Source organism: Lacerta agilis, chromosome 8 (assembly GCF_009819535.1).
Source record: "Lacerta agilis isolate rLacAgi1 chromosome 8, rLacAgi1.pri, whole genome shotgun sequence".
Classification (NCBI taxonomy): Eukaryota; Metazoa; Chordata; class Lepidosauria; order Squamata; family Lacertidae; genus Lacerta; species Lacerta agilis.
In genome coordinates this window covers 83,019,706-83,036,248 of record NC_046319.1, presented here as the reverse complement: position 1 = coordinate 83,036,248, position 16,543 = coordinate 83,019,706, and the positions used below count along the sequence as shown (strand labels likewise).

The window sequence follows — 16,543 nt, the reverse complement described above, 5'->3', positions numbered from 1 at the left end:
AGGAGACTCCACCACACTCCAAACTCTTCTTCTTCTTCTTCTTCTTCTTCTTCTTCTTCTTCTTCTTCTTCTTCTAAGAAGAGGTTTAAAGACTGTCTCAAGGCAAATCTGAAAAACTGTAGTATAAACACTGACAACTGGGAAACACTGGCCTGTGAGTGCTCCAGTTGGAGAACAGCCTTCACCAAAGGTGTCCTGGGCTTTGAAGACACTCGAACTCAGGATGCAAGGGAGAAACGTGCTAAGAGGAAGGCACGGTTGGCAAATCTACACCATGATCAACTCCCGCCCGCAAACCAATGTCCCCAACTGTGGAAGGACGTGTGGGTCCAGAACTGGCCTCCACAGTCACTTACGGACTCACTGTTAAAACCGTGTTTATGGAAGACAATCTTACTCGGGTATGAGGGATTGCCAAAGAAGAAGAAGATAAAGTTGCAGCATTGGTTGTTTGGTTGAATCAGTTATCACTACAATTTATAAGAAACAGACTGTAGTGTCTGGGGCTAATGGGATCCAAAACAGGCAGAGGGCACCAGGCCGGGATAGGCTGTACTATGTACTAGATATGCGCTTGCAAAATAACTGAACCAAAAAACAGCCAAACAAACCTGAGTGTCCAAACATTTTGGCAACACACTCCCCAGAGTGGAAGTCGATAATGGAAATGCTCTTGTCTGAGCAACTGGTGGCCAAGAATGTTCCAGAAGGATCCAGTTGGACCTGCACAGGGATTGGAAACAAAGAGGATTCACTCTTTTTGCTTGAATAATGAACCACTTATTCGCAGTTCAACAAAGTGAGTGTGCTTGGCATTCCTTACGCCGTTTAATGGGAAGCAATAGCTCACGGGAGTATTTGGCCACATTCCAGGAGGCGTGGAATTATTTCTACCGGCACTTCCCGCATATCAACTCGGTTACCTTCAGAAGGGACCCGTCATCGCCTTGAGAGCCTTTGTAGCACCACTTCTGTTTCCCGCTGGCTGTGTTGTATACCCTGGAGGAAGGTCAAGTTACATTTTGGTGTGTGCAAAGGCTTGTCGGTTTGACACTACTGAAGAGCTACGCTTTGATACTGGGCTTTGCACCCTGTGCCCAAAGCCTTTGAAAGAGCAGCGGAGCAACAGGTTCATTATGCAAACACTGGTCCTTTTCTCTGGGAATGAAACGCACTCTCAGCGCACACAGGCCGGGAGTCAACGCCTCGGGCTTCCTAGACGTGACTGTGCTGTGGGCACACAGATGCTCGTAAACTGGCCAAAATGGCAGTTTGCAAGCGTAAAGTTAATCTGAAGGAATCGGTAAGGTAATTAAAATACACAGGAAAACAATCTCATCAAAATGAAACAAACATGTATAAGAGCTAAGCTACTACTATGGGGGACAGGAGGAGGGCAGGTGTGGAGGATTCCCTGGTCCTGAATGGGGTAACTGTGCCCCTGAAGGACCAGGTGCGCAGCCTGGGAGTCATTCTGGACTCACAGCTGTCCATGGAGGCGCAGGTTAATTCTGTGTCCAGGGCAGCTGTCTACCAGCTCCATCTGGTACGCAGGATGAGACCCTCCCTGCCAGTGGACTGTCTCACCAGAGTGGTGCATGCTCTGGTTATCTCCCGCTTGGACTACTGCAATGCGCTCTATGTGGGGCTACCTTTGAAGGTGACCCGGAAACTGCAATTAATCCAGAATGCGGCAGCTAGACTGGTGACTGGGAGCGGCCACCAAGACCACATAACATCGGTCCTGAGAGATCTACATTGGCTCCCAGTGCGTTTCCGAGCACAATTCAAAGTGTTGGTGCTGACCTTGAAAGCCCTAACGGCCTCGGTCCTGTATACCTGAAGGAGCGTCTCCACCCCCATCATTCAGCCCGGACACTGAGATCCAGCACCGAGGGCCTTCTGGCGGTTCCCTCACTGCAAGAACTAAAGCTACAGGGAACCAGGCAGAGGGCCTTCTCGGTAGTGGCGCCCGCCCTGTGGAACGCCCTCCCATCACAGGTCAAGGAGATAAACAACCTGACATTCAGAAAATACCTGAAGGCAGCCCTTTTCAGGGAAGTTTTTAATGTGTGATATTTTTGTATCTGATTTTTGTTGGAAGCTGCCCAGAGTGGCTGGGGAAATCCAGCCAGATGGGCGTGATACAAATAATAAATATTATTATTATTATTATTATTATTATTAGTCCGAGGGGTGCTGCTTCTGACTGGTGAGAGGACTTACCAACTTTCCTATTGCGGGATTGTACTCTGGATTTGAACCCGGACCCCTGTGCATGCAAAGCATGAGCTAATTTTCCTGGCTAGCACTTCTCCAACAGCCACTCTGCTTTTGGTATCTAACTGGGCCTTGGAGCTGGAGTTTGAGAGATGAGGATGAATTCCCTGGTCGGTCTGGCTCCTGCCTGCTGCTCTAGCCAATTGCTCTGTGGTGCTTGCAGTGATTTGCACGGATCCGGAGCTTCATATATTTCCTCTCTGAGGCTCCTTCCAGCCACTACAACTCATACGGGTCCAATTTACAGACCTTTGTGGAACCAGCAGAGCCCTCCATAAAAAGCAACCGAGGCGTAATAGGAGGGGAAAGCCCTTGCAAACTCTTAGAAAAAGGGCCAAAATAATTAAGAAATTCTCATATTTTGTTTAGAAGAGTAAGAATATCCCATTGATTAAAGTCCTGATATGATAAAAGGATAATTCAGCTGTCCGTGACTCAAGAGCTGCCACGGGGTTTTTGTGATTCTGGAGATGTTTAATCCCAGCTCTTCCCATGGAATTTCCCTCTCGGATTTAGGTCAAAAGCAAAACTTGAAAACAGCTGAAGTTTTGCAAGTCGCTTAGAGACTTTACAGAGCATGCAATTAATAAATTGAATAAATAATACTTTAAATCGGAAACACTCTGGCAATAATAGTTCCACAAACAGAGCGCTTTACTATATAAATAAACAACGATATGACATTTAGAAGACATCTGAAATCAGCCTTGTTTAGGAAAGTTTTTAATGTCTGATGTTTTAATGTATTGTTAATCTTCTATTGGAAGCCACATAGAGTGGCTGGGGAAGCCCAGCCAGATGGGCGGGGTAGAAATAATAAATTATAATTATAATTATCTCCACATCAAGATCTGCCAAACCAAAGTGGCCCAACCCCACCGCTTGTTGCAGGAACGGCTGCCTACGAAATGGCAGTAATATATCTAAAGAGCATTAACTTTTACAGAGAACGTCAAAAGATTTGAGATGATTTAGAATCGTAGAAATGTAGAGTTTGGGCGGACCACAAGGGACATCTAGTCCAACCCCCTGCAATGCAGGAATCTTTTGCCCAACGTGGGGCTCAAACCCACAACCCTGGGATTAAGAGCCTCATGCCCCATCAACTGAGCTACGCTCTCACCCTACTTTTCCCCTTACAGGAAACTGTATCCCAAGAAAAGGACCTAATCAAAATGGGGAGATTTGAGGCAGTCAATGTTGGCGTGAGTGAGTGTTTCATTCATTTCCAGAACAACAGAAAGAAGTTTGAAGCAGCAGCTAAGTGCTGGTTGTTTAGACTATCCAAGAACACTTTCTGAGGGTACCTATTTCTGGACGTACGTGGTTTCCTACAGAACACAGCGAACTGTTTTTCCAGTCTGCGTTTATCTCCTGAACGGACAACATGTAGAGAGGGGGAGAAAGATTTTGCAGCTCGGAAGAGGGCAAGGCCTCGGAACTTTTAAGTGTACCTTCACCTGCGGCTGCGGCGAAAGCCTGTCAATACCCGGAACCATTTACACATTTTATTACAAAATAGAAAATTCCTCCAGTAGCACCTTAGAGACCAACTGAGTTTGTTCTTGGTATGAGCTTTCGTGTGCATGCACACGAAAGCTCATACCAAGAACAAACTCAGTTGGTCTCTAAGGTGCTACTGGAAAGAATTTTCTATTTTGTTTCGACTATGGCAGACCAACACGGCTACCCGCCTGTAACATTTTATTACCTGCAAGTAAAGAGTAATGACTTGTCTGAGCTTCACTGCTTCCACGATCTATTTCTTCTCCGGTGTCTGGGCTAGAGCGCCTGTGCGCTCTGAAGAAACGCACACAGCTATGTTGATTTATGGCCACTAGCATGCGCAGTGACTGTGCCAGACCTGATTCTTTTATGGTTCAAAGACCGTCAGTCTTAACAATCCATTGATAGGATAGACATATGCAACAATGCAGAACAGCAAACGTGCAGCCAGGTTAAGAGGAAGGCTGGATGTCAGTAGGAGGAATATGGAAGGCAGCAGCCTACTATCTTCCAGCTTTCGGCTGCGTGGAATGCCTAAAATTCTGCGGTGGAAAATGCAGAACAGTTTACCTGACATTTCTGTCCTGACAGGCCACCGCAACATACTTCTGTGTTATGTCGATATCCATGTCGTACAAAGTCGTTTTCTCAGCAACGTGGTGAGTTCTGATGAAGTTAATTCCGTCCGACACCTGTGGAGTGAAACCGACCCAACTAAGATCTGAAGTGGTGCGGGAATTTTACCCCAACAGCAGCGCAGCAGGTCTGTAGCGGCCTCACACATGAACGAATCAGATAAAACTTTTATCTGGATACAAAAGGGGAAAGGTCCCCCCCTTTCATTATTTGGCAATGGGTCTTTGGAAGAGGAAAACAAGCTGCTCAAGTTCAGATGAGAGCGGCACTTCTGGATGAGGCCAAAGCTGCCTCCTCTGGCTCAGGATCCTGCTTCCATGGCGGCCAACCAGGTGCCTCTGGGAAGCCCGCAAAGGCAAGAGCCCTCCCTGCTGCTGCTGCTTCTCAGCAGCTGCTATTGCCACACCTCCTGGTGGCTTATTCCGTAAATGAATTGTAAGCACCTTTTGCGCACTGCGAAAATATATGCTTTTGTCGGCGCCACAGCTGATCATTTGAATCTCTCCATTTCCTGTAAGCGAGAAGAAAAGAACAGTGGAGAGAAGTGAAATTTTCCTTGTATTTATTTAGATCCATGGTTTCCAAGCTTGTTTAGACCAGGTTAATGGCCTTTTAGGGACACGGGTGGCGCTGTGGGTTAAACCACAGAGCCTAGGGCTTGCTGATCAGAAGGTTGGCGGTTCGAATCCGCATGACGGGGTGAGCTCCCGTTGCTCGGTCCCAGCTCCTACCCACCTAGCAGTTTGAAAGCACGTCAAAGTGCAAGTAGATAAATAGGTACCGCTCCGGCGGGAAGGTAAACGGCGTTTCCGTGCGCTGCTCTGGTTCGCCAGAAGCGGCTTTGTCATGCTGGGCCATATGACCCGGGAGCTGTATGCTGGCTCCCTTGGCCAGTAAAGCGAGATGAGCGCCGCAACTCCAGAGTCGGACACGACTGGACCTAATGGTCAGGGGCCCCTTTACCTTTAATGGCCTTTTAGGCTTCCTCCACATGAACAGGAGTTCACTTTTTGAATAATAAGAATTATATGTCATGGGGGGGCATCAGGATTTTAGAGATGCTTAGGTGGGGAGGGCATGGCCAAAAAAAGGTTGGGAACCACTGATTTAGATGTACACCCCACTCTTCAAAGACATTAACCAGGGTGGCTTACAATAAAACATGATGAACCCCAGGAAAACACTGCGCTGGAAACTTCTCCCCTGCAAGCCAACTGAAACTGGAGTTGTGCGAGAACACAGGGAGAAGCGAAGCAACTGCACATAGAGGTTCCGTGCCTGAACCGATACCCATTCTGGGAAGAGCAAGGCTCCCAGAAATACAAGCAGGTGGATCAGATTGTTTGGCAACTTACCAGCAAACTTTACAGCTGTTATGGCTGAGGAATGGTCGTCCAACGTCTGCTCTAGTTTGTAATTTTCCTCCACGTTTAGCACATGAATCAGCCTGTCTCGGCTCGCTGAGGCCAGCAGGGCCATCCCTACAGGAGGCAGAAAAGATGCGCAACAACTCTGCATCCGCTCCAAAGGGACTTAAAGCAATTTAAAATAACAAGCAGACCCGCTGAAATTAAAGGACATGCTGAAGTTAGGTCCGTTCATTCCAGTGGGTCTTCTCTGAGTTGAATACCACCCAGCCACCATAGTCCCAATCCTGTAGCGATGGGAGCGAGTTTGTGTGTATCTCTATACAAAAAAGCCCCAGGCACGAGCCTGGAATAAATGCCAACTGCACACATATTCAGATTTGAAAATTTACCCGTTTCTGGCTTAGAATATTGTAAGCAGAGAACTTCTGAATCGTGAGCTTCCACTTTAATGACTTCATCCATATATTTTAGCTCGTGTATCCTGTAAGACAAAACACACATTTTGATAACTTTTTCAGTATTTGGGGGCAGTCCTGCCAAGGCTGGTGTTCCTTAGGAGCTTGCAACCCGGTTAGATGGCCTGCATATAGCTCGCTGAGATGACCGGGAAACTTCGTGGCCAGAGGGACGACGCGGTGGAAGAAGATTGGAAGAAATTTAAACTGTATTTTAAAAAATTATTGTACGATTGATAATTAGATATAACTAGGAATGGAAGGCTAAACTGTAGATTTAGAGTAAGGTTAAGTGTTTAAGATAGATGAATATGAGTTAGGAAAAATAGTTACCGGTAAGATTAAATAGATAGATAATTTTTATAGTAAATAAGATTTGGCAAGATGTTTAGAAATTACTAAAGATGATAGACAAGGAACGCCGGAAGAGGAGACAGGAGAAAGTCTATTTACAATGTGAGGGATAAATATTAGGTATAAGATATATCTTTATGTTTTTGTTTTTGTCTTTGTTGGTGTATTTGTGTATTTTTTCTCTGTTTTATAAAATTTAATAAATATATTTAAAAAATAATAATAGATGGCCTGCATATAAATAATACAATTATCGTTGTTGTTGGGGAATCAGAGATGTAGAAACCCACCACGTGTGACTGGCATATGCAGTGGCTTAGCTACGACCACGCAATTATATGAAAACACAGAATCTGGCAGTAGATACAGAATAAAACAGACCCACCTCAGATTTCCAGCTCTGTCCCCAGAGGCCAAGTGCTGGCCATCAGGGCTGACTTGCATCACACGGACACCAGATTTCACATCCAGGCAGTTGGCATTTTCACCTCTGTCTGGCAAATTTGTTAAATCTTGCAGGTGCTGGATGTTATTTTCCACATATATAATCTTCAGCAAGTTCTGTTATAGAGGAAATAATGTTTTAAGAGATTATCTCTCTATACACAGACACCCATTCTGTTAAAAAGACTCATCAAAAGGAAATTAATTTGTAACAAACCAGAAGGGAACTAAGTCAACAAAACCTCAATTAGTTTTAATTACTAGCATGCCTTCCAGACATTGAAATGCACAACCTACGCACTGGTATAAATCACTCAGGTTTAATCTGGCATCCTATAAAGTCTGAACTAGCCTCTTAATAAGCAATAATGCTTACATTACTGTAGACGTTCTTCTGAAAATCCAAATGTGTGCCATTTTCCAGGTTCCAAAACCGTATAGTATTGTCCGATGAGCATGTTAAGAAGGACCCTGGAGGTAAACATCCTCTGTGGTCTTCAAACTCAGGATAAACCTAAGATGTATCCACAAAGAGCCAAGGGGAAAAACGGAAGAATCAAGACACAAAACCCAAGCCGTATGATGGACCTAGTTTGTTGAACACCATTAATAATGTGTGGGCTTTAATTATTACTTCCCAAAATTGGAATGGCCCATTTTATTTCATTTTCTTTTTTTTTCTTTTATTATTAAACTTTATTCTTTTAAAAGACACTCAGACGTATAACAAATATCACAACATTAAGAACTAAATACAACAAAACATGACATAAAAGAAGGAGAAAAAAAGAAAAGAAAGAAAGAAGGATGTAAATGAAGAAAGAAAAAGAAAATTAATACAAAGGAAAAATAAAATTATTTACATTATTACCAAAAAGAATAATCCAATACAAACATCAAAAACAAAAATTGTAACATAATTTCCACAAATTAAAACATTTCGATGTTAAATAAAAAAGACTTCCAATTAAACTCGCTGTTTCTGCTATTCATTGTCTATATTTATCGCACAGTTATAAGTTTTTCTTTTTGTTCCTCTTTATCTCTTTATTAACTCTTACTTGATTTATCATCTGGTTCAGTCTATTTCTGCCATAAAGGAGCTTCTAATACCATTATTCTCCAGGTATTCCTTAAATAACTTCCATTCAATGTGGACTTTTTGTTTGGTCTGCTCTCTTACCCTTCCAGTGTTTATCGCTAGCTGAAGATACTCTAACATCAAATTTTGCCAATCAGTCATATTTGGTAAAGTCTTGTTCTTCCAATTCCTGGCTACTAATATTCTGGCCGCTGTTATTCCATACAGTACTAATGTTCTTTTTGGTTTTTTTAACTCATCTGGCACTATACTTAATAAAAATAGTTCCGGTTTTTTCTTAAATGTACATTTCAGTAATTTTTTCAGTTCTTCATAGACATCATTCCAGAATATACTAACCTCTTGGCAATTCCACCACATGTGCATATAAGACCCATATTCTTTACCGCATCTCCAACATAAAGGTGATCTATTTTTATACATTTTGGCTAGTTTTTCATTTTCATCGTGTAAGCTACTTCCTGATTTTTATGAAGAGTGGCACACAGATAAATGGAATAAAGAAACGTTGTTTTCTCAATCCTTCACATCCTTTTTGAAAAAGAAGCAGCAGCATCCACTCACCTCGACATTCCACACAAACGAGCTGTGGAAAAGGTCGGACCACACTTTCCCCACTTGACGGGTGTCCTTCACATCCCAAATGTAGACACTGTGGTCCTTGTAAACGCAGGAGAGCCAATGGTGGCGGGGGTCAAAGGCCAAGGCAATCGTGTCTGAGTAGGTGGCACCTGGCCTTCTTGAAAAGATCAGAGGGAGGGGGGGAAGCATGCTCCTTGGTTACCAAAAAGAACCAAACGGATGAGCTTCATTTTACACACTGACGCTTAGATAAGCTGCAAAGAACTTAAGTGCAAGGGAATAATAATAATAATAATAATAATAATAAATTTTTATTTATACCCCGCCCTTCCCAGCCAAAAACCGGGCTCAGGGCGGCTAACACTAATTAAAATCACAACAAAAACATAAAAAAAACAATCAATTTAAAATACAGATTAAAATACAAATTTAAAAATTAAAAATTAAAACTGCAGTCTCATTTCCAAATAGCCCACCAATAAAAGAATGAAGCATAAGTATCAAACAGAAACCAACCCAAAGGGCAGGTGGAACAGCTCCGTCTTGCAGGCCCTGCGGAAAGATGCCCTGGTCTCTTGTGATAGACTGTTCCACCAAGTTGGGGCCAGTACTGAGAAAGCCCTGGCCCTAGTTGAGGCCAACCTAGTATCTTTGTTGCTCGGGACCTCCAAAAGATTATTATTTGAGGACCTTAAGGTCCTACACGGGACATACTAGGAGAGGCAGTCCATTAGGTATGAGGGAAGTGGGAACACGCACACAATCAAAAGAAAGGGGAAGTTAAGCTTGATGTGGAGGCAGGGGCAGCAACAGCCTGCTAATGTGTGATGTCCCCAGCCCCATCTCTCGTTTGCTTCACACACGCGCGGCCACCAGAAACATGAGAGAAGCTGAAAGTCACCAGACAGTAGCATTTTGCCAAAACTGTGCAAGGACGACATATCCCAGTGCAAAATAAAATAAAAAAATCCTTCCAGTAGCACCTTAGAGACCAACTAAGTTCGTTCTTGGTATGAGCTTTCGTGTGCATGCACACTTCTTCAGATACACTGAAACGGAAGCCACCAGACCCTTAAATATAGTGAGGGAGTGGGGAGGGGTATTACTCAGAAGGGGGGTGGGAATGGGTGATCAGCTGATAGGTGTGGAAAACATGTAGACGACTGTGCAGTTGGGAATCAATAGCCTAAGCCAGTGGTTTTCCACCAGTGTGCCATGGCACCCTGGGGTGCCTTGAATGATGGTCAGGGGTGCTGCAGGCAACACTGGCCGAAGTCCCTCTTTCCTTCCCTCTAATGCCCTCTCGCATCTCTGCCTCCCAAAGGCTTGAACAGCTGTTTGTTGCAGTGACGCTGGCCACAAGCTCCCCAGGCTAATGGTCCCTCTGGGTCTGGCCAGGGGGTGCCGGCTGCCAGGAGCTGACGTGGCCTCGGAGTAAGCAAGCAAATGGGTGAGGGAGCCCAGCCAGTCAGTCCTTGCTGTTGGGAATGGTCTGACAAGTGGGAGGCCATGCAGGCAGGCAGGCAGGCCCCCCATTGGCCTTTCTTGTGCTTGCTGCCTGCCTGGGAGCCTTTCCGCCATGCAGCCCAGCGGCACCCACTGTTGGCCCTCCCAAAGTGAGTAAGATGGCCTCACGTTCACCTGTGGCCGGTCTCTGTTGGGCCGCTTGGGCTGGGGGCATCCTCTTCCCAGGCGCCCAGGGGGTGGCATGAGGCGGCACTTCTCTTTGGAGCGACCAAGGGCAGTGGAGGCAGCTGCCCTGAGGACTCCCAAGGAGAGAGGAGAGGAGGCTAAGGGAACGCTCCATAATAATAATAACAACAATAATAATAATAATAATTTATTATTTATTATTTATACCCCACCCATCTGGCCGGGTCTCCCCAGCCACTCTGGGCGGCCTCCAACAAATACCAAAATACAATACAAAGTCACAGTTTAAAAACCTCCCTAAACAGGGCTGCCTTTAGGTATTTTCTGAATGTCAGGTAGTTGTTTATTCCCTTGACTTCTGATGGGAGGGCGTTCCACAGGGCGGGCGCCACTACCGAGAAGGCCCTCTGCCTGGTTCCCTGTAGTTTTGCTTCTCGCAGTGAGGGAACCCACAGAAGGCCCTTGGCGCTGGATCTCAGTGTCCGGGCAGAATGATGGGGGTGGAGACACTCCTTCAGGTATACAGGACCGAGGGCGTTTAGGGAGGGTGTTTGAAAAGGGGTGAGGGGCTGCCAGCTCTGCAGGCAAGGGGTGACATAGCTGAGCTCCTGAGCCCCGGAGTGCATTTCCCCACAAGGGAGCTGCAGAAAGAATGTAGTTGGTCAAGGGAGCCGTGGACACAAAAGGGTTAAAAACCTCTGGCCTAAGCAAATGCACTGGTTTTTTCATTTCTTGCAGAGTTGCGAGCTTGCAGGGTTAAAACACCACCACTACCTGTGAATTCATCGGCATCAAAGCATTAAAGCCTGCAGATTTTCCAGCCCAGCTCCCACACCTGCTGGGCCCCCAGAGCTTTGTACCTCAGCATTTCGTCTCCGGCGACGTCGATGCCCAGGTGGTGCGGTTTAGGCAAGTCTGAGAGATAATGCAAGTTGTGGGTGTGGAAGATGCGCACGGTCCCATTTGCACAGCCGCAGAAAATAAACTCTTCGCTAACGCAGATGCAGTTGGCTAGAGACACCTTTAAAAAGGGAAGGAGGCGTGTGCAGTTAGATCGCAAAGGAGCAGGCTTCTCGTCTTCCACCCGCCGCCCCAGAAACAAAAACGGCATTTGTACCTTCAGGTCAATCCACTTCTCCAGCACGCGCTTCTCGTTAAACTGGCAGAGGAGGCCAGAGTAAGAAATGCAGAATGTGCTACCTGACATTTTGCCCTGCCCACACGCCACATCACAGAAGATGTTGTTGTGAAGCTCTCCGAGAAGACCAGAGCGTCCAACCAGTGGAACGGTCTGTTTGATCTGAAATGACACACCATCTCTAGCGCAACGGTTTAAGCTAGCCTATGTCTTGCACTGAAAACAACAACGGAAGGACATCAACTAATTTTCTCTCTGGGGCTTCATAAAATCCAAATAAAACTTCTCTGCATGCCCAGGGAACAGAGCCCTGTTTTATTTTGTTTATTCAACCTAAGACAAACGTGATGAAAGTGGTTCATTTACTTCTTTAAATGTCTCAAAACAGTCAGTGAGACACATTGGCGGACTGGGTCATAAGAGTGAGGGTACAAAAGGATGCTAAAATATAGAATCTAAGGGGCTTGTTTAGAATTCTGGAGTTCATAGAGTTGCAAAGTAATTTAACTGGCCAAGAAGGGTTTCCAAAAAAAAAGGGAAAAATGAATGAAGAATGGAAGGGGCTAGCTTAACCAGGGAGACAGGTTTACCTTAAACTCCCTGGATTCATCCAAGAACCAGAACTTCACGTGCCGGTGGCCGACAGTAACAAAGTAGCTGTCCTCTGAAAAGGAGATGGCCATAACCTTGCAGGAGATTTTATTGGAGGCAATGAGGGCGCCTTTCTGCAAAACAGAAACATAAATGCCCACCAATCATTCCGGCACGAGATGCAAATGGCACGAAGAGCCCTTGAACAGAACCCATTAAGAGTATGTATCAATCTTTTCCCAGTGAGAATGTATATTAAAGCACACACAATTGCACTCCTCCAGTCTTAGTATCTGGGTCCTCACACTGAATAACATGCATATTCCAGGTCCTTGCACATCTTCTCCCACTGAGACACCCTAACGTGGCCTGATGGGAGTTGTAGTCCAAAGAGCCTGGAGGCCATCAGGTTGGAGAAGGGCTGCCCCAGCATCTCCGATAACACCCCTACCCTCAAACACAGCAGTGGCTGCCTGCCCCTGGACCCCACCTTTCAGTGCCTTACCTTCCAGTCCCACACGTTGACAATCATGTCATGCGGATATCCCACCGAGACCAGGTATTTCATATTGGGGGAAAAGGCCACACACGCCACGCCGTGCTTGTGGCCGTGCAGCTCCGACACTTGGGCTTTCTCTTCGACATCCCACACGCGGACTGCCGGCCTGTGCCCGTTCTGCAGGAGGAAAAGCCAGAACTGTGGTCACTGGGACCGTGGCCAGAGAGTGCTCAGCCCACGCTGATTCCATCAGGCCCCTAGAGAGGGAGGGAGCAGCCACATCGCAGGGCCTCTCCATTGGCTCTGTTAAAAGGTCTCCATCACTGAAAGCCGACACCTGAGCTTGCTTTTTTCCTACTCCCTCCTATCCTCTTTTCCTTTTGTGTTGTTGACTCTGAGATTGTGAGACTAAGAGGAGGGGCCACCTTCTTCTTTTTTTAAGGGAGTGTTTTTTTAATGTTGTTAATGCACATCTATGCCAAACAATCTTTTTCTAATCACTATATTGTCCTTGAGATGAAATTTAAAACCCAGCACCTACTCTCTAAAGGCCAGGTTGTTTTCTTTTCTTTTCTTTAAATATTTTTATTAAAGATTTTCTTGATTTACAAAGGTAGTGCAACGTCTCTCTCGTATTTTTCCATATAACATTTTTACAGATCAGTTTTTGTTGTTGAGACATTAGGAAGAAAAGGGGGAGAGAGGTGGGTGGGATGGGGAGATAGGTGGGGTAGGGTGACGATGTTTCTTTTTTACTTGATATGAGTAGGGTTTAGTGTCAGCGTTATGTAGGTTCTCCTAAATTTTGTGTATCTGCCATTAGACGTAGGAAACAAGAGCTTCTTAACGGCTGACCCTTTTAACGGCAACCAGTGGGGGCATGCCAACATTTAATCTTAATTGCTGTTTGACTTGCACTGTAATGCTCTTTGTATCCCTCTTATGTTTTGCTATGTGATTTGTTGTATAAGCTGGAGCTGGTCTGAGACCGTTTAATAAATTATTATTATGTAGGTTCTCTGTTGTTTGCTTGTGCTCCTTTGGCAGTGAGAGACGTCGGGGTTGGCGTGGGGTGTGATTGTTCTTTTGTGGTTTCCTGTGTGAGTGGGGTGGGTGGGTGTTTTGGGTCAGGTTAGCCATATTGATTTGTACGCTGTCGGTAGATATTTGTCATTGTCTTGTTGGGCTGTGTGTGTGATGAAAGGGAACCATACCGGGGTGAAGGTGTCTTCTTCCATTTGTCCCTGTGTCAGTTTCAGCTTACTGGTTAGTTTTTCTAGTAGGGCTGTTTCCTATACTACTTGGTACCATTGGTCCATGCTTACTCCTGACAGGTCTTTCCAGTGTCTAGTTATGATGTTTCTGGATGCTGAGAGTGGATGGGTTATGAGGGGCCACCTTCTCACTGATATTTGCAAGGTGCTCTGGGGACTTTTTTGGCCAACCACCACCAAGGGACTTCCTTGAAGGATGTCCAGAGAGCACTTTTTTGCTCACTTGCCGATGATTTTCTCAGGTCACAAGGTGCGACTTGTAGGCCATCTTAAGCTCTGGCACGTCTCTTGATAATTCTCACACAGCCACCGTCCATGCCACTCTACGGTGGGCTCAGAGAAAAGAGAAACTGTTTAGAACCGTGGTTCCCAACATAGGGCACATGCCCCACGGGGGGGGGGCAATTTGATTTTTAAGGGGGGGGGGAAATTTGATAATGAGTCATTAACAGTGATTGGCCTTTTAGGCTTCCTCCATGTGAACAGGACTTCACTTTTTGAATACAGTGGTGCCCCGCTAGACGAATGCCTCGCTAGACGAAAAACTCGCTAGACGAACGGCATTTGTCTAGAGGAAGCTGCCCCGCAAGACGAAAAAGTCAATGGGGCTGCTTCGCAAGACAAAAATTTTTCGTTTTTTTTTCGTTTAACGAAAGCGCGGCTGTCATTGCCGCTTCGCTAGACGAAAAACCCGCTAGACAAAAATTTTCGCAGGACGAATTATTTTCGTCTAGCGGGGCACCACTGTAATAAGAATTATATGTCGGGGGGCACCAGGATTTTAGAGATGTGTAGGTGGGGCATGGCCAAAAATGGGTTGGGAACCGCTGTTTTAGAATGTCAAAGGGAGCACATTGGAATCATCCAGTGCTAGGACGTAGGTGGCGCTGTGGGTTAAACCACAGAGCCTAGAGCTTGCCGATCAGAAGGTTGGCGGTTCGAATCCCCGCGTTGGGGGGTGAGCTCCCATTGCTCAGTCCCTGCTCCTGCCACCTAGCAGTTCGAAAGCACGTCAAAAGTGCAAGTAGATAAATAGGTACTGCTCCGGCGGAAAGGTAAACGGCGTTTCCGTGCGCTGCTCTGGTTCGCCAGAAGCGGCTTGGTCATGCTGGCCACATGACCTGGAAGCTGGACGCCGGCTCCCTCGGCCAGTAACGCGAGATGAGTGCCACAACCCCAGAGTCAGACACGACTGGACCTAATGGTCAGGGGTCCCTTTACCGTTAGAACACCACTAGAGGGCATGATTAGGTAACTTTGAAAACACGAGACAAAATATTCCTATGAACCTATGATTTCAATTGGCATCAGGGCCGTCTCGTCCATTTGGGCTGGTGGCACGGCGCAGCAGGGCGCCAGGCCCAAAGGGGCGCCCCCGCGAGCCTGCCGGCATACCGGGCGCCCCCTCCTCAACCCGACCCCACGAGCAGCCGGGTGCTTGTGCCGCCAGCGCTCTCCCCCGGACGCCCTGGACACATGGGGGCGCTGGAAGGATCGAGTCCACCGGCATACCGGCTGCCCCCCTCCCCAACCCGCCCCCACCCCCAAGGGCGGGCTGTCGGCCGGGCGCTCGCACGCCAGCGGCGCAACCACTGCCGGCCATGCTGGTCCCGGGCGCCACGCCCCTCATCCCCTGCTCGCCCACCCTCCCTCCCGAGGGGCGGCAAGCGCGAGAGGGAGGCAGCGGAGAGGCGGTATGCCGGGACGCCGGAGGGATCACTGAGCCACGGCGGCTGATCTCCTTAAGACGGCTCTGATTGGCATTCTAATCCTAAACACTCTTATTTCAGTAGCTTGTGATGGCCTGTGACTGCTGCATTAAAGCTAACACAGGTATCTCCTTCATATAACTTTGGCTGTCACCAACCAGGGATTCAAAGTGGTATGATTGAGGTGCAGGTCTCTCGCCAAAGGGAGTTCAAGGCATTGCCACAAATCACAAGTGATAAAAGGAGGCTTCAAAAATGTATTAGTATAATTTGCATGTTTAGAGCCGTAAGATTTTTTTCTTTTAAACATACTTTGTACTCCTCGCATAATTTTTAAAGACAATCCATTCAGGCAAAACTCACCTCACCAGTTGCAATATATTTCCCATCAGGAGAGAAAGATAGAGCACTAATGGTTTTCCTAAAAGTGGGAAGAGAGAAAAGAACACCTTTGCATTTTATCTCTCCATGCAATGAATTCCAAAGAAACGTCATGGAACTCTGTTGCAGGAAAAGCAACAAACATTTATGGCGGCAGAAACCTGTGTGTGGACAAAAGCCAACTTTTCAGGTGCTCAGAATGACATTGCTCCAGATGGAATGGGCGCTAGTCCACAAAAGCTTTTGCCACAAACTATTTGTGAGTCACTATAGAAAGGAAACAACACAGACCTTTAAAGTCATCTGCACATCCTGATGATTAACAAACTGAGTGTTTTCTTAAAATTATTATTAGCCCACTTCATTATTATTCGTTTAAACCAGTGATGGGGGACCATTTTTTTTAAAAAAAAACCATAGCTACCAGCTGATGGGCAAGGGGACGGGGTTCGCTTCTGCACTGGCTGAGAGCTGGCGTGCAGCATTTAACCTTCCACTCGTGAACTGATTGATGGGCAGGGGTTAAATCCTGATTAGTTTGGGTGTGCATTCCTGTCATGAGTAGGAGG

At 46.3% G+C, this 16,543-nt stretch overlaps 1 protein-coding gene across 1 annotated transcript in view; it reads right to left on the bottom strand.

Annotated features, from left to right (window-relative positions):
* The window catches only part of WDR62 (WD repeat domain 62), a 33,931-nt gene that overhangs the window by 11,170 nt on the left and 6,218 nt on the right, over positions 1-16,543 (bottom strand). Inside the window, exons 4-17 of the mRNA XM_033158822.1 lie at positions 15,957-16,014; positions 12,617-12,787; positions 12,111-12,245; positions 11,500-11,682; positions 11,243-11,403; positions 8,712-8,886; positions 7,422-7,559; positions 6,987-7,162; positions 6,182-6,273; positions 5,778-5,903; positions 4,866-4,933; positions 4,357-4,478; positions 924-999; positions 612-723 (exon numbers count right to left, since the gene is read on the bottom strand). Coding sequence (XP_033014713.1) covers positions 612-723; positions 924-999; positions 4,357-4,478; positions 4,866-4,933; positions 5,778-5,903; positions 6,182-6,273; positions 6,987-7,162; positions 7,422-7,559; positions 8,712-8,886; positions 11,243-11,403; positions 11,500-11,682; positions 12,111-12,245; positions 12,617-12,787; positions 15,957-16,014 — 1,793 coding nt within the window. The remainder of the gene's footprint in view (positions 1-611; positions 724-923; positions 1,000-4,356; positions 4,479-4,865; positions 4,934-5,777; positions 5,904-6,181; positions 6,274-6,986; positions 7,163-7,421; positions 7,560-8,711; positions 8,887-11,242; positions 11,404-11,499; positions 11,683-12,110; positions 12,246-12,616; positions 12,788-15,956; positions 16,015-16,543) is intronic.